Raw genomic sequence first — 24,083 nt, 5'->3', positions numbered from 1 at the left:
CAGAATCTCTGCCTGCTGTGGATCCTGAAAAATGACCCATGTCAGAGGGCCCCAGGTGGGTCCTAGACACAATCATGTCCTCAGCACACTGGCAATTGTGCAATGCAGTTAGAAAGCATTAATAGCTCAATATGGAGTAAAGAAATCTGTAAAGGTTCCATTTTCTGTAATTGGAGCTCAATATGGTACAAAGAAATCTGCAAAGGCTCCATAACCCTTTCTGATTTAGGGAAACTGTTTATTTTAATAGTTCACTTAGTTCTACTGATGCACTCTAATTGAGTTCAGCTGAATTATTTCCCTGTCTGCTGCCAGCCTTCACCCTCCCGCAGCTCCCTGGCAACCAGGTCCAGGGCAGGCCTTTAAAAGAGGCACAGGCTCTCTTTTGCAGTCTGCTGAAATATCACTCCCCTCATTACCAGGCAGAGCACTATCCAGCCTATTGTCAAGGAGGAGCCTCCCATTCCCAGCAGCAGGACTCTTCCCAAACAGCAACATTCTAGGTCCCCACAATGAACAGCACTTTGGGACAGTAGCAGCAGCAGCAATAGTTTCACTCACACCTTTTTTTAAAATGTGATATCTACTATATATATATATATATATATATATATATATATATATATATATATATATATATATATATATATATATATATATATATATATATATATATATATATATATATATAAAATCTATTAAAATATCCGAATTCTATAATTTGTCTATCCACAATCTACTGCAGTAATAAATTATGGCTGTGCCTGTAGATCTCCCATCACCAAAGGTACCTCATAAAGCAACAGCAGTGCATGTCTGAGCTCTGCTGTAAAACCTGGGCTAGACTGCAAAGCATAGAGTCATTATTTCTGGGTTTGCAGAAAGAGCTGAGTGCTTGTGACACATCCATGAACCTTGTTTGGCCAAGACATTCCCAAATGGTCCAACATGAGCAAGCTGGAAGTGGGGTGAAGAGGGTTTTGAAGCATTTTCTTTTAAAACTTAGCTTGAAGGGTACAGGACATTCTAGATATATTCAGAAGATTCAAATGCAGTTAACCTCATGGCAATTTGAAATGTTCAGCATTTTCCTGTAAAATTCTTAGGAATGGGAGTTCAGATACATCAACACTCTTGCCAAAATAAAGCCATGATTTTGCTTTCCAAATGTGAAACTCCCATTGAAATCATGTGGTCACTTTCTATTAACTTCAGCCTCAGTTGGACAAATCTTAGGAGAAACACTCAGGGAAAAGTTTCATAGTGCTTCAAGCACGAGAAAATAATAAAAAAAAGTCCTACTAGCACTTTGGGAAACTTCATGTAAATGGACAACATTGGACATGAGCTTTCAAACAGAAAACCACATAATAGTCTGAAATTTAAAGGAATGTGCCTTGACTACAAAGGACAAATGCAGCAAATTCCTTTACATTGCATATACACTAAGGAGGAAGAAAGTAAAAATTTTATAAAATTCTCTTGCTAGATAAGCCTTATGCAAGCAGCTAGTGCTGAACTTGAAAAAAATTTGCATTTTTCTATGTTTTGCATGGAACACTTGCTCAACAGTCAGTATCCCTCACCCATCTACTGCATGAGCTAGCTGCACTTTTTCAGTGCATGTTTCTAAGATGAACAGATCACAAACCCTGTTAAAACTTTGCTTTATGAGACATAACCCCAGTTCCTCCCCCTGAAAGGCAGGATACTCAAGTGTTGCAACACAAAGAGAAGCAGAACTGTAAGTGGCATGGTGAAGACATGATTTCATTTTAAAACTGTAGAAACTAAGATGGGGCTGTAAGGAAAGGGTGCTGAATTGTAAACAATAGAAATTTTTCTATCCTAAATTTACTATTGTATCCTTTATGGCATTGCAGGGAAGGCATTTATGGCATTGCAGGGAGTAATACAATAATACTTACTTGTAGCATTTGCAGTCTCTACTGTGCATAGCATTAATGTGGTTTTATTGGAATAATGTTACAATTTTTAACAGTTTAACTGATAGCATTGGGGTCTGGGGGAATTTCCAAGTACCCGAAGTACATGGGCTGCAGTAGGAAAATCCAATTATCTGTGTGTATCTCACTAAGGGGTTGTTCCCAAGCTCAATGTCTGGTTTTGGCAGTCAGTGATTTGCCTGGTGCATGCAGAAGCTCACTGCCAGACTAGACCAGATCAGAATAAAGTAAATTAAAATTTCCTTAAGAAAGGGAATTTCTGTCTTATCTATAGAACTGAAACTAGGGGAAAATGTTTTAGTTTTTCCTGACATTTTCCCCCTTCCCTTCAAAACACTACAGTATTAGTATGACTTACAGCATTCTGAAAAACTTCATATTTTGCTCTTTAAAAGTATCCTTATCATGCCCAAAACAGAAGATAATTTGGTTTGGTTTTATTAAAATCCCTTATGAACTTTTTACACTGTAGCTATTCTTCCCAAATGAGTCATACAATAACCATTCCCAGTTTGTAGTCAGTTCTCCAAAGAAGCAGAAGAAAAAAGAAACAACTTCCTTTTAAGGGAATGAGACCTGTTTGTAAAGATAAACCTCTTTCTATTTCTATTTGAAGACATTCTCCATAACCCAAGAATTGATAGTTATAAAAACACTACCTACTTTATTTGGACTACAAAAACAGTCCTAGCTATAGAACATTGTTTAATGTTAGCTTAAAGCATCTGGATATACTCTCACACATAGGGGCATTGTCGAAATGACACATGCAACATGTCAAATGAGCAGCAAGTTTACAAGAAATCTATAAGGAACAGCTTGAAAATTGTTTGATTTCCTTTTATTTAATATTTTTAAATCAATTAGTTTAAACAAAGGAGTATTTAATATTTATGTGACATGAAAACAGTTCAAGAGTATGTAATTGTATAAGTAAGCTAACAGCAATTTCTTTTAAAGAGCTGTATGATACCCAAAAAGAATCATACTGCTTGAACGCTAGAGAACTCACATGCTCTTAGAATTTGGGAAAATATCTGCATGACATTATTTGCTGTGACAGTCTCTGCAGCCTCTGAAAGCCACTGTTATTTTAATAGCAGCTTTGTTGTGCTACTCAATTTTTGTCCATAAAAAAGAAACTGTAGCAGATATTTTGTTCTCAGACTGTGGGCCTGCCAAGCTTATTCCAGTAGACCTGCAACCAGCAAATACCAGTTTCTCTACTACCACATGAGAAAAGATTAAAATATCACAAACTTGGGATTACTTGGGGTTTTTTCTCCCTTGGGGATGGGATCGCTTTGCAATCCAGGACATCCAGAAATGTATTCTAATTTTAATGAAAGCTGGAACTCAGGTAAGAACCAGATTCTGGCAGCTGGTACTGCAAGGAAAGTTGCATTTGTCATGAGACTCACAGTAAGTTTTAAAAAGTTGGGCAGATAGCCACAGTTGTTTTTATTTCACTGGATCTGTCGCTTATATAGGAAGGTAAGAATGGAGTTATAAATTAGTTAAAGGTTGAAGGGGAAAAAAACCTGATATTAATTCAGACACACGAGCGGAGATGAATTGTTAAAGTTGTATTGCCATCCATTTAGCTCTGAACCCCTGACACTGTCATTTATTAGAGAGGTGGAGACAACAGAATCCTTTGTAACAGGGATTTATATTACCAGAGGAGCTACAGCAGACTTTTTCTGTGTTGTTAAAATAAATTAATCAAAACCAGCAGGGGAGCGTCCTTGAATTACAATAGTTGCATTATTCAGAAACTGTAAAGATTGAATTTTCAAGGAAATCCAAAAGGCATGGAGCTTGGGAAGGAGCCAGTTGGGGTTGTTTTCAATGCTGCCATTTTTGACAATTCTTAATTTAAGAAGCTGGAGTATTGTTTCAAGCAGACCTTTGGCATGCCTTTTTTATGATTTTATTTAATTTTCTTCCTTTGAATTATTTTTATGTATTAACACAAACGTAATATGGGATCTCTCAAATCCCAGATAGATCCTGAAGTACTTTGATGATCTTTGTCCAAGATGTGTGCCAGCTTTAAGACATTTGCTAAGTCAAGGATGCAGTTCCATAGACAGGAGGCTGCAGCCCACACATTCACAAAATTCATCGATCCTACAGCAAGAGCAGCCCCATGTGCTCCTTCTGGGAGCTGAAGTAATGTTTTCCTAACAAACCCTGCACAGGGGAAAGGGCTGCAGGGTAACTGATGCCATGAGATCATAGACATGAGATAGAAGTTTAGTTTAAAACTCTTCTTAGAAGTGAAATTCCTGCAGAGGGTCAGAACCTCCAGGTGCACATTTCTTGCCAAGATCACTCAGCGGGGAATGGCCACGTGCTGAACACACAGTGCTGACTTTCTGCAACACTGGGTCTGTCAAGGAGCAAGGACCTTGAAAAACATCACCATTTGAAGTGGTACTGTTTGTGTTGAGGCACAGCTTTTATTTTTAGCGAATATTTAATTTTTATAAAACCATACTGCTAAATATGACAGATAAGTATCACTGATATTGCTGAATCCCTCAAATGAGTGAAACATAGGACAAAATTCCTACTCGCTTAATTAGTTTAAATTAAATCCTGGTCTCTTCCAAAACTTTAAATAAGAGAAGTAAGGATTAAGAAAGATAACGTGAAAATGCTATGAGACTAAAATAAATAATATCTTCAAATCTTACTCAGATGTTAATAATTTAAAAGAATTTTCTAAAAATAACAACAAAAGAAACAAGCACATGCAAATGAACAGGATAATCTTGATTGTATCAAACATCTGGAAAATATAAATGCACATGAAAGAGCTGCTCATTTTGAGGATTTAATTTAGTAACCCATCCTGCTCAAGAAGATTAACACATGGCCATAAAATACCTGCTTGCCATCGGATTTCACCCCAACATGGCCATATAAAGATTTCAGATAGCCCTACTTGTATTTCTGTAGGATAGCAGCATCCCTTTTCATTTTGTGTGGTTATGTTGCTACAACTTTTTTCCAAGATGTCCTGCATGTTTCTCAGCTATTAAATGATGCATCTGACTTGGTTGCATTGTTGTAACCTTGGTATGTTCAAATCCTAAACTGTGCCAGATCCTCATCACTTGATTTTTAGACTGGAAGCTGCATAGGAAATCAACAAATAACTGCACTTTGTATTAAATTAAGAGGCATCTTTTTCAAGTACTTCTGAAATGAAGACTCTGGCAGCTACAGATCCAAAATCCTCCATGTGACTGTTCACTATGGAAAGAGCATCAACTCCCAGCAAAGGTCAAATATGAACTTTAAAGAAGAAGAGGCAATGGACATTGCTACCTTCTCCTCACATATGCACTGTGATGCTTTCTGAGCTTATTTGTGAAAAAAAAAAAAAAAAAAAAAAAAAAAAAAAAAAAAAAAAAAAGCAGTCTGAAGGAACATCTGGCACTATGACAGCATGGTATTCACGGGTGATTTTTCCAAAGGGTGTAAGGAAGCCCCTGGTGATGTCAAAGTCAGCCCTGATATGTGGCATTTTTCCAAATGCCAAGCACCGAACAAAAGGAGTAGAAGCCAGGAGGGACTTGTGAAGGCACAGTTATAAATTGAAAAGACATTCATGTGAATTGGTTCCACAATTTTGTGTTTGTTTCCTGAGCAAGTGCTTCCCAACAATTCCAATTACGTGCATTAAGAATTGATAGGTTGTGTAGCTCCTTATCTCAAAGCACTGATTTTAGCTTTTTAAGAAACCCTTTCAGTCAGACACAGTTTTCAGCATGCTGGTGATGTAAGGAGTCATTTAAAAACTGACTGAAGATCAGGAGTGACCTTTTAAACAACTGAATAGGAATGTGAATATGTAGAGTGCTCTTTTTCACCTGAAAGATTGTCAACTGACTCAGATTGCCTCAGAAGACTTTGCTGACACCTCTTACTAATGTAATTTTGAGGGAAAACTCCTATTGTATGAACTGCTAGTATCTCCTCAAGTTTCTCTGGGAAGCACACTTTTTAAGGATTACGTAGTCTTTAAAAAGATGTCACAGGCCAGCACCTCCATAAATTAAATTCAGTGCCAGAATCAGTGTCCAGTTTCCTTTGCTCTTTATTATTTTGCCCTGAAACTTACCTTTTTCTTATTAACTTATACAATTAATTGGAAAAAACACAGTGAAAGCAGCCTGATGTCACTGTGTCAGAGAGGATTGTACATTCTCTCAGCATGGGAGAAAGAGTCAAAACCAGCCAAGTGCAGTTGTGTCAGGGTCTGTATTTGAGATACTGCTTTAGGGTGTGACTAAGTGTGTTAAAATAATGGAGAAACTAGAGGTACACAAGACCTGTGTGAGCCAAGTTAAAGGGCCAAAAGAAACCAAATCACATGAAAATATCATCTGGCCTGAGAGTATCTTGCAAATGTAGAACTGAAGAAATCCACAAAAGTTCATGAAAACTTTTAAATGAAACTAAACTCACTTGGGCATAAGAATAATTTCTGCTTTAAGGGACATACAGGTCTAGCATGAGATTATGTGAATCCCCATGGGTGAACACTGCTTTCTGTAGTACTACAGACCTCTTAAAGCAGAGTGGATTTCATAGCATATCCTTTCTTCTCATAATGATCTAATGGAAAGGTATTGGAAGAAGCTTTTTGGTTATTATCAGAGAAGAGAGGCACTGCATAGGGCTGAGGCAATAGGTACCTCCTCCAGCTGTGAATCACTGGGTCTGCATCCAGCACATTTGATCCAGTCACTGAAATAAATCATGTTTCTTGCTCTTGATGGAACACACCTGCCCACAGACACGGAACAATGAGTATTTTTCAACCTTTAGAAAAGTATTTGGGTCTAGAGCAGCAAAAGGTTTTGGGGAAAGATTTGGTTTGGTTCTCGTGTTAGGTGAGCTCGATTGCCATGCTGTTCCCTACAGCAACACCTGAAACATCCAAAGAGAAAGCATTTTCCATAAGAGGAAGGGTTCCTCCCCACCCTTTTCAGTTTCAGCTGATTATGCTAAAACATGATCCCCTTTCTGCCTGCCTATTTTTATCCCAGGGCCCAGCAGCTGATGAACCGTGCCAGGGTTTAATTCTCCAGCACTGGATGATGCAGGAATCCAGAGGCCTGGATGCAAGTCTGATTTGAACAGGTCAGTGCATCTTTAGTTTTTGCCTGAGTCAATTAGCATCCCCTATCAATTTGTGCTAATTCCCAGCCTCTGCAACTTTTCCAGTCCTCTTATGCAAATCAGGCCTGGAAGCAAACAAGCAGTGAGTGACCCAGAAGGCTGGTACGGGGCTGGGCACTATTGTTCTCAGGCCATGCATTTCAGTGCTCTGTTTGTTCACAGTGTAACTCTAAAAAAATGACAGGCCACAACCATAACTACCTCCTCAGGCTTAATTATTGTAGCCTTTGTACTGTTGTTGCCAGTGTAGAAAAAGAGGCATTCAGGGCCTCCCACTACATTAAGATTCATTAGATTGCTTCTCAGTGTTCCCATAAATATAGAGGAAGAAAACTGAAACAGCATAACAAGAGTTTGTAAAGTCAAACCCCTTCTATAGTCACAAATTATGCCATTAACTCAGAAATGCTTTGGTAAAATTGTCCTGGGGATCTGGTAAATTACTTAAAAATGTACCACATTTAGGAGCTGCATCAGGGTCCTTGAAATAAAGATTCGACCATGAAAAGTTTAGTTACATCACACCTGTACTACTGATCTGTTAATTTTAAACTAGTTGAGTAAAAATGGGCTTAAGCTGCAAAACTCAGGTAGATTTCCAACACCATGGCTGGTCAATGATGTAGTCTTGGATTTGGTGTACTTCATGTTAGTCTATTCTTCATCAAATTATTAAAATGAAAAACTAGAGTTACAGACTGAAGTCATGACTAAAAGTGAGGGCAGAGAAAGGATAATGAGGAATTTATTAAAAACACCATTTTAATATAGCTCAAAATTTGATTTAAATTGGATACAAGACGTGGGAGAGTTCTTACACCTCCAGGGCTCCCAGCCCTGTCTGCTCAGGCTGTCGTCATATTGGGCTGCAAGAAACTGAGGTTTGAGATAATATTTTCAATACTCTTTTTAATTATTATTTCACTGCATGTAATCAATAATTGTGTGTAATGTTAATATTTAATGTTCATAATATGGTGTCAGGTGCAGAAATACTTCTGTTTTCTCTTTAAAGGATTACAATTGCTTCTTTCTTCTGAAATACTACTGAAATATTTTTTAGTCAGATTTTTTTCTAAGATCAAAATTTGTCCTAACTATAGTATTGTGAAACCAGAAGTCAAACCCTAGCACAAATTTATGGAGCCCTCCTTAAGGGGATTAAATTTTATTTGTGTGCATGGAATAGCAAGCAGAAAGGAAAAGAAGATTTGGAATTACTGATTTGATGTTATGATTTTGATTAATTTGATATTCTGTGATTCTTGACTTGGTTTACATACAAGTTTTCCTGAGGGCATTAATATTGCACTTCAAAATTATGGGGTCTGAGAGGAACTGAGCTGAACGATACTTTCAGCTTCAGTAAGAACACATTAAACCTTTCAACCAAAACTTCTCCAAGGTAGAACTGTCTTTACATTCACTTACCTATGATTTTGGGGATTGTGAAGAGCACCATCTAGTGATAATCAATAATGTCAGTATCATGAAAAGGTGATTATTTGAAGTGGGCATAAAGTCACACTGCTAATTCACTTACCAAAGGGAGTGGGGGGCTCCAAAGGAAACAGTGCCCTAGTTGTGGTTTTCAAATGTCAGGTACCTTCCCTCAGATACCCCAAAAATGTATAATGCATCTGAAGACTGACTTAGACTAATAGTATGAATACCATATGGTAATTTTAATACTAAAATTTTGTTTCAAGAGCTAATTATGTATCTTACTATGTATTCTATAATGAAACTCTCCACTTTTTTGCATGGCTTATTTTATATTGATAATGCTAATATACTTATTCCACTGACTGACAATTTAGGTGAGCCACTTCCAATTTCCTAGGTATCCTTTTTTTTTTTTTCCCAAAGCCAACAATTCTGAAACTTTGGTCTCTTTTTCTATGAAAGATGTCTAACAGCTGCTCCATCATGAGGATCTTAGGCATTAAATAGTATCACATGTTGGAATTTGCTGAAAACACCCATGCCTAATGATAACTTTTCCTAATTTGAAGGATTTTGCAAGCGAGTCTTACACTATCCATCCTGCAAGTATTATTTCAGCATGCAGAAAGATCATTATGAATATATGATAATACAGAAAGCTATTTATCCCTTTCAGATTACTTCCATATGCATCCTCTGTAATTAAATCAGTGGCTTATGGCAGCTGGCCTTTGAAGTGATCTCTGCAAAATAGAAAATGTAATTTGTGGAACAAAATGCTGATCACTCTATTCCAGACACATCTGTTAAGCTCTATTAGTTCAGAGAATTCTATCCTGAGAGAGTTCAAGAAAGTAGAAAGTTTCCTGTATTTCTTTCAGTCCAAAGCAAGTTCAGTGGAAGTGATGGGCACTATTCTAACCAAATAACAAGGTTTGAAGGAGGCATTTTTGCCCACAATTTGCAGTGAATTCACTGAAACTACTTACTGTGTAAGTAAGTACTGTACTTGTGTATTTAAATAGAAGTACTACAGTGAGAATGACAAGAGAAAGGAGAGCAAGAATTCCTGGCAGAGAAGAGAGGATTTAGAGAGGTAAATAGAGAGATGACTGTTTCCATGGTGGTAATAGAGCTGTTAGATGAGTAAAGCTGTTAGAACTCATGACACAATGCCCCTCACCTTCTCTTACACAGGTATAGACAATTGCAATCACTGTTCTCCTTGGAGATGCTTTTCTTACAGATTCCTAGCAGGACCCCTAGAGCCTTTCCAATGGGATGCCAGTTAAACTGCTGGAAGAGTGTCACCCCCAGCTGCCTGGCACTTCTCTCCCTTTCCTCCTTCCTCTCCTAACCTGGGGGTTTCTGCACTTCAAATCTGACAGATAAACTGCTCCTAGGACTGTTGCCTGAGCTGTCAGGCAAAATGAGGTGAGTTAGCAAAGCCCTGAAGTCTAAATTGTTTAGGGAATACCATTCAGCCAACACAGGTCAGTCTGTTTGCAGAGCTAAAGGAAGTGAGAGGACAGTTACAAGGAGTGCCTTCAACCAGTAAACATTTGCAACAGAGGGATATGTCCACTGTACAATTTTTTTTCCTTAGCTTACCCTGATACGTTATCAATCCTTTAATAAATGGCTTCTAGTTTCTGGTAATGTCAGTCTTTCTCTTACAAATAAGCAGATTGAAATGCCTTCAGCTCAAGTGAGTATCTTTGTCCTCACACAGACTTCCAAGACAGGTTGGAAAAGAAATATACCAAATAATTACCAAATAACTTGAATAAAAGTAACATTATATAACCGTGTTATCACAATCCCCCAAAGTCTAAGGTGGTTTTTTATTCCTTAGAAGGGAATGACTTCTGCTAGACACAGAAATCTGTACTAAATAGATCTTCCCAATGAGCATTTTTATTCATATCTGCTTCTAATTAAATATCTGCACTATATAATACATACTAAGGCTAAATCTTTTGCCCTTTGAAGTCAATGGCAAAACTTCCAATGAGTTCATGGGGAAAAAGAGTAACTCCTCTGTTAAGTCTTCCTTTATTGCAATTTCAGATGTTAGGTTTTTAAAACAGAGCTTCAGCTTTGCCACCTTTGCCTTCACGCAACAAGCAGCTCCTGAAATTCCTGTATTAGGCAGAGAGTACTAGGAAGGGCAAATTTAGTCTTATTAAATTATGCTCTCCTCTCATTCTGTTTGCTTTTCTTTCTGTTACTGTAAAAAGCCACAATGGGCAAATAGTGTCTTACATTGTTTTTATTTTAGAAACCTTCCAGAAATCCAATATTGCAGCAATTTATGCCGTACGTGGCATGTTTATGCTATGGAGAAGATATCAAATGAAACCAGCAGTATAGAACGCCACAGTTTATCTACTTTCTTCATAGTTTTGACCCATCACCAGTTCATCTGCTAATGAATTGTAATATAAAACATGCCTTCAAAACCCAAAGCATCCAGTTTCTTAAATAGGACCATATTTCTAAAATATACTTATAAAAGGGCAAGTTCATAAAATAATGACTCCACAGCTACTCAGTCCAGGATGACATAACTCTTCTGAAGCAAAAGGTTACCCATGCATTCAGTGCCCAGTCCCAGATGTAGGAAGGAGATGTGCAACAAAGAAAGAGACTTAAAGGATTCAAAAATATATTTCTGTAAAGTAGAACAACAACTTGCAGACAGCTTCCCTGCTAATTAAGGGAGGGACGGTCCGTGCTGTGTCCAGGACTGCAGAACATCACAGAGGGCTCAGGGTTTAAGCCTTTTTTCTCTGGTGCGCTTAGAACCAGATTTTTGTTAGAATTTACCTTCCACATAGCCAGAAATAAGGCAGCCACTTTTCACTGTTCTTAGCTCTGCACTGAGAGCAAGGTCCTGAGGTGCTTTGAAGATTTTTGGCCTTCATGCTCTACACCAGGTTGTATTGGCAAGTAACCTAAACACAGCACTTTGATTTTGGTGCACACTGAAGTGTTCCAGTCTAAATGTATGTTAGTCTGATAATAAAATTCCCACTGACTATGGCCTACAGATTCTAATGAAATGGTGCAGATGGGATAAATTACAGAAAAGGGGGGAAAAAATTCACTGTGTAACTTGTGTACATTAGGTTTGAAACTTAAAACCTTCAAGCTGATATCCAGGAGTTTTTTTACTGCCAGTTTTGTTCCAGCCAATGAACAGTGCTCGTGAGTACTGGTTGCAATCTAAATGTTATAATTTCTGTCCGTAGCTAATTCCATGCACAGAATTATTTCTCTCAAACCTGAAGCTATCTCTGCTAATCCTTCTCTCTTTATAGAGTGCTAAGCACTTAACTTATGAAATGTGGTCCCTTAAAGTAATTTCTGCTCTAAATATTTCTGCTGCAAATAGGAAGAACACCGAGTTCTGCATTTGAAAGAAAAGCCTTCCATGATATGCATAAATTGTTAGCTGTGTCCTTTTAAACAATCTGACACAATCCTAGAGGACTCTGTAAATAACATTTCCTGTTGTGATATTTTAATGTGAACTCGGCCAGAAGTCTTACTGTTACATTCACATTCACAATAAGAATGCAATGGCAGAAAATACAGAACAATGACAAGTAATAATGTCTTGCAGTGTATTTTAAATGCTTCCAGCAAAGAAACTACAAAATGAAGCAAAGCTCTAAACAAAACAGCTAATCTAATTTAGTAGGAATACACTGTTTGGTTTTTTTAGTTTGTTTAGCTTAAATCAGTGTGAATTATGGTGTTCATTCTATTCCATTGAAAACTCGCCTAGCGTGAGAGTTGGAAAAGCATCAGTTGGAAGCAAGCAAAATGAATAATACCATGTATCCAAAACATGCTTGTGTTTGCCTAAATACTGTGGGAATCATGCCAAAAACAGCTTGGTATGTAGTCCTGTATATCCAAAATGGGGTATACACTCATGTGCCAGTTCAGCCTGCAGCTTTTAAACAGCTAGATGGGACTCCAGTGCTAAACATTTCCACTGGCACAATGGCTGGAATGCCAAAGCTTGAAAGGGAACACAGAGCCCTAACCTTTAGAAGAACATGTAAACCTTTGGTGGTTAAGGTATATGAATTTTTTTCTTCATTATTTTTCCAACTAGCACAGGCAGATTTTTCAGAACAGTTATTTAGCAGTGGTCTATTTTAGCTAGATTTGGGGAACCTTACTTTGTTACTGTGTTTTGCAAAATAAATTGACTTAAGCTCCATAAAACCCAGCTTCTTCCAGTCTGTCAATGGAAGTTTCATAATTCACTTAAATAAAGGCTCAACTATGTCATCTAAACACATGCAAAAAATGTATTGGTTATAAAATTGGGTCAAGGCTTGTAACACAGTCAAAATCATCTCCAGAAAAGGTAGATAAACCCACAGTCTTCCACATAACTCCCTGTGTGAAAGAACATGTAAATAAGCCTTACAGGGTTTTCCGAATATCAGCAAATACCAGCTGTGTCAGATGGTCCGAAGGGTGAATTTGAGAATAAGAGTCTGTCCAGGCTGCAAAAACAAACTATGTTTGGAAATGTATTAGCCAGCAAATTTAAATAAACAGTTTTAAATACAGGCCAAGTAAGGCAAGTTGTGTTTAAAATCATGTAGGTTGACTCTAAACTCCCCTCCTTTGCTGCCAAAGTTCAACTAGCATGTTTTAAACATGGCTTGTCCTGCTGACTGCTATTGCATAAAGTTGTGTTCAAATCCTACTTGAAATGTCAAGTGATACAAACGAGGCAGTATCAGCAGGGTCGTGTTAGCCCAGTGCTGAGCCTTCACCCAGCTCTCTGAGAACTGCAGTTCCAAACACTGGTGGAGAGGAGGATCCTGCTTTCACTAACCTCATTTACCTGCCCCAATGAGCAGGTAAGTGAGCATTTGTGAGCATTTGCCAGAGAAGACAATGTAAGAACATGTCAACAACTTTAAAAGGTTTCCTTCAATCCAGCAGCTGTGATGTCTTCTGTGGACTGTGCTAACATGTCTCACCCCTTATTTTTTTTCTGCTAGACAAAGTGTAAAGGTCAACTTGATGAAAACCTCTTGGGGTTGTTGTATATGTGTCAAGTATTTTGGATAAATGCAGAGAAAAAGCCAAACTACCACTACACAGCCCACCTCTGTTTACATCCAGTATAAAGTAATCAGATTCAGACATTACTTTTCACTGTTGGGTCAGGTTGTTTGAGTTTCACTTTCTGTTTCAGGTTCCAATGAATCCAAAATGATGAAACTGAGACTTGAAATCTGAGTGTTGATGGACAAGGGCACAAGTCTAAAATGACCAGGCAGCCATCTGCCACATGCCATTACTGAGCCAAAGGTAAAGCTACAATTTGGGAAGCAGTAGCAGAAGTTTCCTTGTAAGCATCTGTTCATTTTTACTTTTGGGACACTGATCTGGATTTCCTTTGAAACACTTATAGGTCTGAGTCATGCAACTTGCCTCCTTAAATATTGGAACTATTTGGGTAAGTTCCCAAACTTGAATTACCAAGACTTTGACAGATACAAACAATAAGTTCATCAAATTACTGTTTGGTGCAGGTAACAAATACATTGAGAATAACGTACCTCTCTTGCAAAGGTAATTTAATAGAGTCACATTGCAGTTGAATATATATCTAAATAATCTATAGGAGAACTCCTTTAAATTACCATGTGCAAAAGAGATGCTTCTTAAAGGATATAACTTTACGGTTAAATATTGTTTAGTATAAATAGAAAAACTCACAGGACTTTCTTTCAAATGCTAGTTCAGAAAATTAGCTATTATTTTGTATATATTTTAAATTAAAAACGGCAAAGAAATTTTCAAGAAAAAAGCCCACAATGATATTAATTTTAAAAAATATTCTTTCATATATCTCATGGTAAAACAGAAAGGACATCATGTACTGCTTAGCTTTTATATATCTTGAATACTTATCCTTCTAGGGTCACTGCTACACTGAGATTTCCCATCTCCTCCATTGGGAAAACAGCACTGACATGGTTTAGTGAAGGGGTACACACAACCACTATTTTCCTTAGCTTTGGACTCATGATGAAACTATTTTTTTATAATAACATCCATTTATTAGATAACCTTCTTAGCACAGTGTGTCTTTGGACATAGCATCTAAAATACGCAAATTCTCTTTATCTGAAAATAAGTTTTTATGAAGTATTTGCAACATTATTTGACTTCACAAAGTAAGATGGTATACACAGCCAGGGTTTAGAGGAGAATTGTTATATACTTCTTATGCCTCCACAGATTATGAGTCAAATTTATGTTTTGAATACGGGTTTAAAATAGACAAGAAGAATGGTACTTTCTCAGACTTTAGAAAAATCCATTTGTTGCAATCTTACACTAACAAATCACTAAATGGCCTTGAATCTAATTTAGTGGTTGTAAAATTATTTGCTGATGAAAATTGCCTATTTCATCTGCAAAAGTACTTATGAAAAAGTACCGAGATATTTGTTGGTAAAAAGTTTGTCTTTATATCTCCATTAGCACTTTGCATGGTAATGGAAGACAATAATTTATACTCCAGGCAAAACTCTCATGGATTTCAGTGGAAATTCTGCTTGAATATATGCTTTAGGAGCTAGGCAGAGGGGGAATGGTTTACATATTCTTTATAAATGTAATAAAGCTATTTTAAAAGGCATAAAACAAACTGGTAAAAGCTGCTACTGGCAGTGAGCTGCAGTGACTTATTCCATCAGCTTTAAAAACAGTATGTTTCCTTTATCAAAGAGTAGGTAAATGTGAATTTGGGAAGTTTGTGTCTTAATATGTTTTATAGGATTATCTCATTTCCCTCCATTTCATATCCCCTTTAGATCTATATCACAATCACTTCTCCACTCATGACCAGAACCTGAGTGCCCCTCCCTCTGCTCTAACAAAGGTAAGCAACCCCTCTGGAGCCTTTCCTTTCTTTTACAAGAAATAAACTTGTACCTGTGAGTTTTTTCCTAAAAATACATATTATTATTTTTCTAAATGTGAGTATGTTTTCCTAGGGATTTTCCCATTAGAAAATACTGTGTATTAATGAATACACAGTAATACTGTGTATTACTGAAAAATACATTAGAAGTAAGGTACAACTATCTCAAGTCCCAACCTTTAGAGAACCCAGACTTAAGTGCTCCAGCCTAGGATGTGAACATGAAAAAAAACAAAAACAAACCAACAACCCACCCTTTAAATTTTATTCAGAATCTTGTGTTTTTACTTTTGATTTTATGTAATCAAGGCCACTTGCCTTTTACCGTTGCCCACCATTTTTTAAGTTCTAGCTACAAGTTTTCACTAGATGGCAGGAGTCCACTGCCATCTGTTATCAGGGGCTTTACTTGCACAGCAATAGTTGCCCATCAGTAGGAAAAAAAGTGAACATGTTCAAGTTTTGCAAAATGAAAAATGAACAAAAAACTTGACAAGAATGACAAAAATTATTCAGACCTCAATAAATCACAGTTCTGTTACTGGATATGGTTAATATGATAGGCTGGAAATAACTGAAAAGAATAATGAAAGATGTTCTTTTCTTAACAGAGGAGCTAAAAGGATATTCTTCTAAAAAATGAGGTAGATTTATTGTTTCTGCTGTTTGTGAAAAAGTTAAATGATACAGTAAATTAAAGTTAACTGATAAACAAATGTATTGACAGCCTGAGAAAGTTAAAATTTAAATACTAAACTACTGATCTAAAATACTATATCAAAATAAAACCAACATACTCAGTGTACTGCATTACCAAGATACTGGAAGGAGACAAGATACTTTTTAAACTCTCTCGCTCAGTTTAACTAGGCAGAGCTCATGGGATGATGATCAGTCCCCATACTGTTTCAGCCAGGGGTATTTTGCTGAGGTCAGAGCTCTGGACAAAACTTGTCCCTCTTGTCTAAGGGAACAGAATGCAGCTGCATACAGTTACATAAGCCTTAATAACCGTGACAAATCTTCATTGCTACACTGGAGTGAGCACTGATTTTTAACAAAACTACTTTTGAAAGTAACTACTTTTGAAATTTCTGCAAGTTGGGACTACTAGTTCCTATTTTTAATTTATTATCAATTTCCACTGTCTGTCTTGCCCTCCTTCTATACATGCAGATAATTTACACAGTGTCCAGTAATTTTCAGCATTGGTCATGAAATACAAGAGGGAACGTTTGGCCTCTATTAAAGCTGCTTCTAAGACTGGATAACTTTCCAAAACTAGAGATAAGTCAGTGTAATGCTTTCCAGGATTCCCAAAATAGTAAGAACATTTTCTCATAATAAAGCTGTATTTATTCTATGACCAGAGTAGAAAAACTATCATAAATAGATGACTGAAGCAGCATTTCCTAATATGAGATTGAGTTTTGCGATGTGCCGGGTGCACTCAAAGCCAGAGAGCAAAGCAAACAGGAGCTGAAAGGCACGCATCATGTCACAAGTGAAAACATTCAGCGTCTACCAAAACTTTTGCAACACTTGCAAGTTACCAAAAAGTAATAATCCCTTTCTATTGAAATGGACAGAATCAGCACCTGTAGAATCTCTGCAAACACGTTAGCAAATTCAAACAAGCATCACAACAAGATCCACACCAACCATTTTCCTGGAAGCAGGATGGATTTAAACAAAGTGGTCCTGTCATCCTTGTCCACAAAATTCCAGCATCTTTCTGTCATGCTCCTACCTTGGCGATTTGCAAAGGCTGCTTCTGCTCCTTGCCCCCTTGCAGCCTGAAGCCCCACGGCGCCCCTCCGCTCATTGCAATGCAGAGATAATCCCCTGTGCCCATTTTCCTGGTGCAGTTGGGCAGCATTCACACACGGCAGAACATGAAAGACTTGGCTTGCAGATGTGCAGAGAGCTGGAGATTCGTCTGCCGGGCAGAGCTGGAGACCCAGAGCACCACACTGTTGCTGCTGCTGTGTACTGCACGAGCAAATGTGGTCATTGAGGGGAATGGAAGAGCTCCCTCGCACCGAGGGCACAGCCCACTCTTTCGTCAGATTCCGATGCTCGGCCCACCTTCAAAGCCAAGTAAGTGAACTTGGAACTTGAAGGAGTGCACACAGAGAGGCTCAGCCGTGAGGCAGAGAAAGCTGCCTTTAAACATGACTCTCCTGCCAGCTAAATCAAAACAGCAGCAAAAAGAAGTGTACATTTCCCTGTGACAATTTGGGAAATAAGTTTACTTTAGTAAATGGTACCAGACATTTTAAACTCTAATTTACTCATTTCTTGCATTTTTTACTCCAAGCAGAATCTCAAGTGAAACACCACATGCATCTTCTGAATAACTGATTCGCTTAGACTGAGCTGGCTTTAGGATTTTCATCTCTACTCTGCATGCACTTTCTGCAGCACTGCAGGCATGTAAGAAAAAAAAAAAACAGAGAGAGAGAGAAAAGCCTTATAATTTCCCTGTCATGGAATTGCTTCTTTTTCTAGTTCTCTCTGACCTCAGTATAGTTTAAAGTATGCTATGATTTTGACCTGAATTACCATTGGATCCTAATAATTCCTGTTCTTATGCAGACTGCTGCCTTTCCTACCAGAGTGGGGAAGAGGGTTAGTGAAATGAAGTATTAGATCTCTCTACAGATGCTATGAATGGATGGTTAGCATTGTGCCATTAAAATAAATTCATAAATTCATTGGGGTGGTTTAAGAGGTGACTGTTCTTCAGCACAGGATGAATATTCCTCTGGCTGGGTGTTAGCAAATGACAGCATTATCTCCTCACCTCAGCCCAAAGTCTGGTAACCTGGTTTAAATCACCTTGCATTTTGAACTAAGCTGGTTTTAAAGGAGAGTGTTCAGCAGGTGAGCAATCTATAATGTCTGGACAAGTTTCTGAAAGAAACACTTTTTGCTTTGAGACCCAGGGTACTGGGACATCAGATTCTCACAGTATAAATTCACTGACATCCCTCTCTGAAGAATTTCCACTTGGTTGGTTCTAAGCTGTCAGAGATTTGGGGCTACAGGAAACACTCATCATTTAAATCACGTGACTTTGCATCTAAGTAGAAGGTAACCACTGAGGATTTAAACCTATCCAGTCCATCTGTCAATTTAGGACCCCTGGAGTGATGCTTCAAAGGCAAAATATCATGATAGAGACAGGATCTTCTGTTAAACTGAAATATTCTGGCTGGAAGAAGTAGACAGACTTTTAGGAGCTTGAGTCCTTCATTAGTCCTCTGGGACACTAAGGTAACACAAAGCCTGGGCGGAGAGAAGATCCCTAATCAAACAGAGGAAAATGTCACTCAATAACAGGATTTAGGAGGAGGAAGAGTGCTTGCTTTATTGACTACAAGTTAACAGCTCTGGAGAAGCAAAACAAGCACAGGTTGCCATATAATTAAATTCTTAAGGTAAACACCACCAGAGAAGCCATAGGAAAGTGGATGGCCTTTAAAGGGACTTTGCTAGACAACCTTTGAGTGCAGACACATATTTTGAAATAGTTCAAGGTGGCTAACTTCTTATTATCTTCTGCTGTTTTCATACGTTGCTGCAGCAGACAGATTTTTAGTCTTTCCCTAGACAGAATCTTGCTTTAGACAAAATTATCTCCTTTTTACCTAATGGTGCAAGTTTTTATAGATTTTATGGCAATACAGTTCTTCAGCATATAGCTGCAACAAATGCTCTATGACACTGTTAAATACAAAAATTAGACATCTGTTTTTGCAAAATTTATCACATAATTATTAGTCCTTCAAATGTTACAAATTTGTGATGAAATGCTTAATTACTGTTAGTGTATTTTGAGCTTGTATTAGTCTCTTACCATTTGGTGAAAAGCAATAATCAAATCTGATCTCTCTTTCTGAACTTCTTCACATACTTATTGGAGAAATCAAAGTAGAGAGAATCATCCCTGCATTTGGATGGTCGCCTATGTGATAGGAATTTGTACTAGATACAGATGTTTCTGCCACTTCTGACCATGCAACTATAAATTGTAATATATTAGAACAGAACAACCTTGATTAGTGATAGCTCAGCTGAAAAAATGACCAGTCAGAACATCAGGATCTGTTTGATTTTGGTGTATTACAAAGCTTTGGACATATTTTAACCATATTCACATTTAAAGTGATACTTTGCTTGAACTGACAAGAGCTGTGCTCCTGACAGGAAAAAAAAATAGGAGAAATAACTTTTGTCTTGTCAGCATGTTGAGGGACTTCTATAACAACAATTTCAAACAAATTGCTGCTTTCCTCTAAGGTATAATTTCTTGTTTGCTCTGCAGTAAGGAAATAATTTGAAGTCTGTAACTAAATTATTCCCATGATGGGGGGACCCAAAGCTTCCTATGTCTTAATCTCACAAAGAACATTCCATAGGCCCTAACAATTCCCAGTTGCTTTATATGAATTTCTTAAATGCTTATGCTGCATCATGTTTTGCTTTTTAATATAACTCTTATCCTTTTGCACACTCTTGCATCCTTTGGGATTTCTAAATGCTGGTCAGATACTGGACATCAAAATAAAAGTGGAGTCCGTAATCGAGTTTATGACTTTTTGGTCTCTGTAATTTCTAGATCTTAAATAAATTGCATCAATTCTGAAATTATTTTCAAAATACACCAAAGAATTTCAAGCTAATGGCAACTACAGCCATTTAACCACTGCCACCATCTCCATTTTTCACTAAAACCTAAAGATCCAGTTTTAGGCATCAAATGATAAAACCTTTAGGTAACAAACAATCCTATAAGCTGGAAAAATGACAAATGGTGGAACTCACTCAACACCTATCTGTGCCCAAATAGGGGGAAAGCTTTGGCTTCAATCTGATCTTGTATGATGAAGTCTGTATTAAAAGATTTCCAGGTCAATCCTTCCCTTGCTCATCTCCCTTCAAGACCTGCCAGTCAAAAAACCCAGCACAATAGCCTGGCTGAGCTGTGATAAGGTAGGAATACTTGCAGAACAGCCAAAGTGAGACCATCTATCTTGAAATGTTGTTTCTAATAATGGATAGAAAATGGAACATGGAAAATGGTGCATTTCTTTCCCCAGGCAGCCTCCACCCAAAGACTTCCTCAGCTGGATGTGGCAGCTCTGTACTTTGTAACAGGAATTTCTCTTCCATGAACTTTTGCAGGTTGTTCCCTCTTGAGCCCACATGACTTTTATTATCTTTAGCTTAGTGCAGGAAGTCATCCCTAACTAAATAGTGACATAAAGAGTCACTTTCTCTGCCTTGAATCTGGATCCTACAGATTGATTTGATTTGTTGTCCCCTGGCTCATGGATCAAGGGAAACTTGACAATGCAATCCCCAGGCACACTTCCCAGGCAGTTATTTTACAGACCTTTTGCATGTCCACTGTTTCTTAAACAGAGAGCAGAATAATTAATCTTCCTTTACAGAGAAGCCATCTCACACCTTTCATTCTCCTCATTTTCATTCTCGACGTCCTCTACAGTTCTAAGTCCTATTTGAAATGAGTGTCTGCAACACCACACAGCCTTGAGGAAGCAAAGTTGGGATTTATGCAACAACATGATGATATCCATTTTGTTCTCTAGTTGCTAACCCCAACACTGCTAACACCTGATTTGCTTTTGCAGACACTGCAGAGTTAATGTGTTCCTGGAATTTTCTTTCAAAGTCTTAAAAACTTGTCTGATGCTGCTTAGTTCAAAGCACATAGTTTTATATGTGAATTAATGTTTTTTTCCCCAATGTGTATCACCTTATACTTCTAAGCCATGTTATGGTATGGCTGCTTAGTTTTCTTAAAAGCCTTTGGTGAAGGAATTTGTTGAAAGCCTTTTGTAAATCCAAGATCAATCAGATCACCCTTATCCACGTGTTTTTTGATCCCCTCAAAGAACTGCCTTATGTTTGTGAGACAGGACTTCCTTTTATGAAAAACTTTTTAACTCTTCCCAGATAAGTCATATTTATCCAGATGTCCACTGTTCCATATTACAGCTTCCACCTCTGTTTTGGATAGATATCAGGCTGACAGGCTTCTTGTTTTCTGAGTCTCTCTTGGAACACTTCAGTTAAAAAATGGCACTCTCTAATCTCAGTAATGGGCAGCAATTTCAGCTTTGAATTCCTTTAAAGCTCTGTGTGGTCTTGGTGACCACTTCTTAGTTTTCTTTGCCTCATCTGCTGCCACTTGGCCATATATTTTCTCTTTGCAATAATGTATGATACATTTTTACTACAGTTTTGAACAGTTTTACTACAAGTGGATTTATCTAAAATCTAATAATGAAGTATTTCTGCAGCTGAGTTCAGAAGACATTCTTCAAATGGAAGAATAAATAAGACATATGTTTGTCTTTTCATCCAGCAATAAAAGCAAAGCTTTCATTTCACCTACAGTTTCCTACAGCAGTGTCCTAGGTCTGTGGATTCTTTAAAAATGCAAATATTTCCACCCATTCCTTAGTAATGAGGAAGAGACAGAGGGAAAGGGGATATCATGATCTCTAATTTATGGGCACATTTTACTGCTGTAAGTACCCAGATGGTCTAACTTCCTCCTTTTTCTGCATTTCATTTTCTTTTCATATCTGATTTTTTTCCACATTAAAATCAACACAAGCTAGTTCCCCAATAATACCTACTTTAACAGCTTTCTAGATTTAACTGTATCATCTGTAAATAATTTAATAAACTACTCAATTTATTGTAGAATGTGATTTCAGCCAAGTGGGAGAATCAGTGGGGTGGGGGGAAGGAAAAAAAACAAGCCAGTGCTTTTTGTTTGGTGGGTTCTTGGTCTTTGGTTGGTTTGTTTGTTTGTTTGTTTTGGGGTTTTGTTTGTTAATTTGGTTTTGGTTTGGGCTGCTTATTTTTGTTTTCTTTTGTTAGTTACATGGAGAAAATCTCTCACTTGTGAATATATAGCTAGTTTAATGAAAAAACTATAAAATCACAGCCATGCCACTAAAGAAATCATGGTACACAGTCTCTTCCAAATGAAGGGAAGGTGAGCTCTCCAATATATGCCTTCAAATGATTTTTTAAAAGTAGTTTCTGCAAACTGGGCAATGTCAAGCATCTCAGCACATGTTATTTTCCCAAATCCTTGCCTAATAATATGCCTTATTTCTTAGTCCTCCAATTCAGTAGTTACATAAGGCAAAAACAAATTTTGAAGGCTGTTCTAAACATAATTTTCCACAAACCTTACAGAAGTAGAAAAATATATTTCTGCTTAATTGCTACCCTTAAGTTTTTTTTCTCCTGACTTAAGAAGCCACAAGGAACAGAGACACATGGAAAGGATTTAATTTTCAAAAGAGGTATAAAATGACAATGTGAATTAAATATATTGATGGAAGGTTCAAATTCATGGCTCCAGCTAACATCCATTAAAGCTGATTCTCTTCATCTTTTCCCAGCAAAATTCTCTTGTCCTACAAGACAAATTAACAAAATCCAGATGTTTTGATTGCATGAGGAACCTTGCAGTGCACTGCCAGATAAGTTTGAGGGTTTGCTCACTGGAAGTACAGACATTGAGTGGCAAAGGTACCAAAACCAGTAATACCAAGTTCTTAGTGAAAAAAAATTAAATATACAGGTCATAATAATTCTTAGCTACCTATAAAGCTAGACAGGAAAACTCTGCTCACACACAGGAGGTATGAGCAGTTCCTCACCATTAAAGGTAAAAGATCTTAATTTTAATACCTTATGTGAATTATGAGGCAAGGTACTGTATGATGGGTTGGAATTTTAGAACTAGTCCTGCTTTCTTATTTTTTTCTGCAGCTTGAAGACTGGCGAATGAAGCATGGTTGAAGAAGCAAAGAAATGTACAGGAGGGTATTTCTCAGCTTTTAGGTTACTGGGTGTCATCCTAGATCGGGAGTTTGTATCTATTATGAGGAAAAAAGCCCAAATAAATTGGCAAAAGAAGCCACTTTCCTCCAAAACATAGAAATGATGTTTTTAGCATTGAGCATCGCTGAATTATACAAGAATAAATAGAAATTTGTGTATGGAATGTAACTACAATCCAACATGTTAGAAGACAGATTAATGAGCAGCTCTCAAACATGTACATATCACAGGCCCTCTGCAGCTAAAGACCTGCACCATTAAATACAAGACATAAAAACGTATGGATAACTCAAAGAGGCAAGAATTTGGGGAAGAGACCTCTCATGTTTCTTTGGTGTTTGTCCTTCCTGTTCCTACCATAGCCAGTCTCACATAATCAGGAAATACTTTCCTAAAGAGAAGTAATTTTTTTTTTTCCCTGGACTCCTTGGACAAAAATCTTTTGAGGAAGTTTTCTTTTTTGAAAAGACGAGGATTTCAGATTGTGTCCAAAAATGAATACACAAAATAGCTACGAGATTTTGTTGTGAGAAAACGTTCACTGCAAGGTTTGTGAAAATGGAAAAAAAATTGTGACACTGGAATTACTGCTTCTTATT

At 37.4% G+C, this 24,083-nt stretch overlaps 1 protein-coding gene and 1 long non-coding RNA gene across 4 annotated transcripts in view; one reads left to right on the top strand and one right to left on the bottom strand.

Annotated features, from left to right (window-relative positions):
• The window catches only part of SYNPO2 (synaptopodin 2), a 74,626-nt gene extending 56,968 nt beyond the window's left edge, over positions 1-17,658 (bottom strand). For 2 of the 3 annotated variants that reach the window (XM_056489962.1, XM_056489963.1), the window contains exon 1: positions 17,336-17,658. In XM_056489962.1, the coding sequence (XP_056345937.1) occupies positions 17,336-17,464 (129 nt within the window). In that variant the 5' untranslated portion in view covers positions 17,465-17,658. The remainder of the gene's footprint in view (positions 1-17,335) is intronic. The other variant, XM_056489964.1, reaches the window with a different exon arrangement.
• LOC130252427 (uncharacterized) lies at positions 7,059-15,525 on the top strand. Its single transcript, XR_008840354.1, has 3 exons — positions 7,059-7,127; positions 13,846-13,961; positions 15,476-15,525. It is a non-coding gene; the product is annotated as an uncharacterized LOC130252427 (long non-coding RNA).
• Positions 17,659-24,083: the final 6,425 nt, after the last annotated feature.

The sequence above is a fragment of the Oenanthe melanoleuca genome, chromosome 4 (genome assembly GCF_029582105.1).
Source record: "Oenanthe melanoleuca isolate GR-GAL-2019-014 chromosome 4, OMel1.0, whole genome shotgun sequence".
NCBI classification, from domain to species: Eukaryota; Metazoa; Chordata; class Aves; order Passeriformes; family Muscicapidae; genus Oenanthe; species Oenanthe melanoleuca.
The sequence above is the reverse complement of the archived record's forward strand: the minus strand, read 5'-3'. Positions and strand labels throughout refer to the sequence as shown.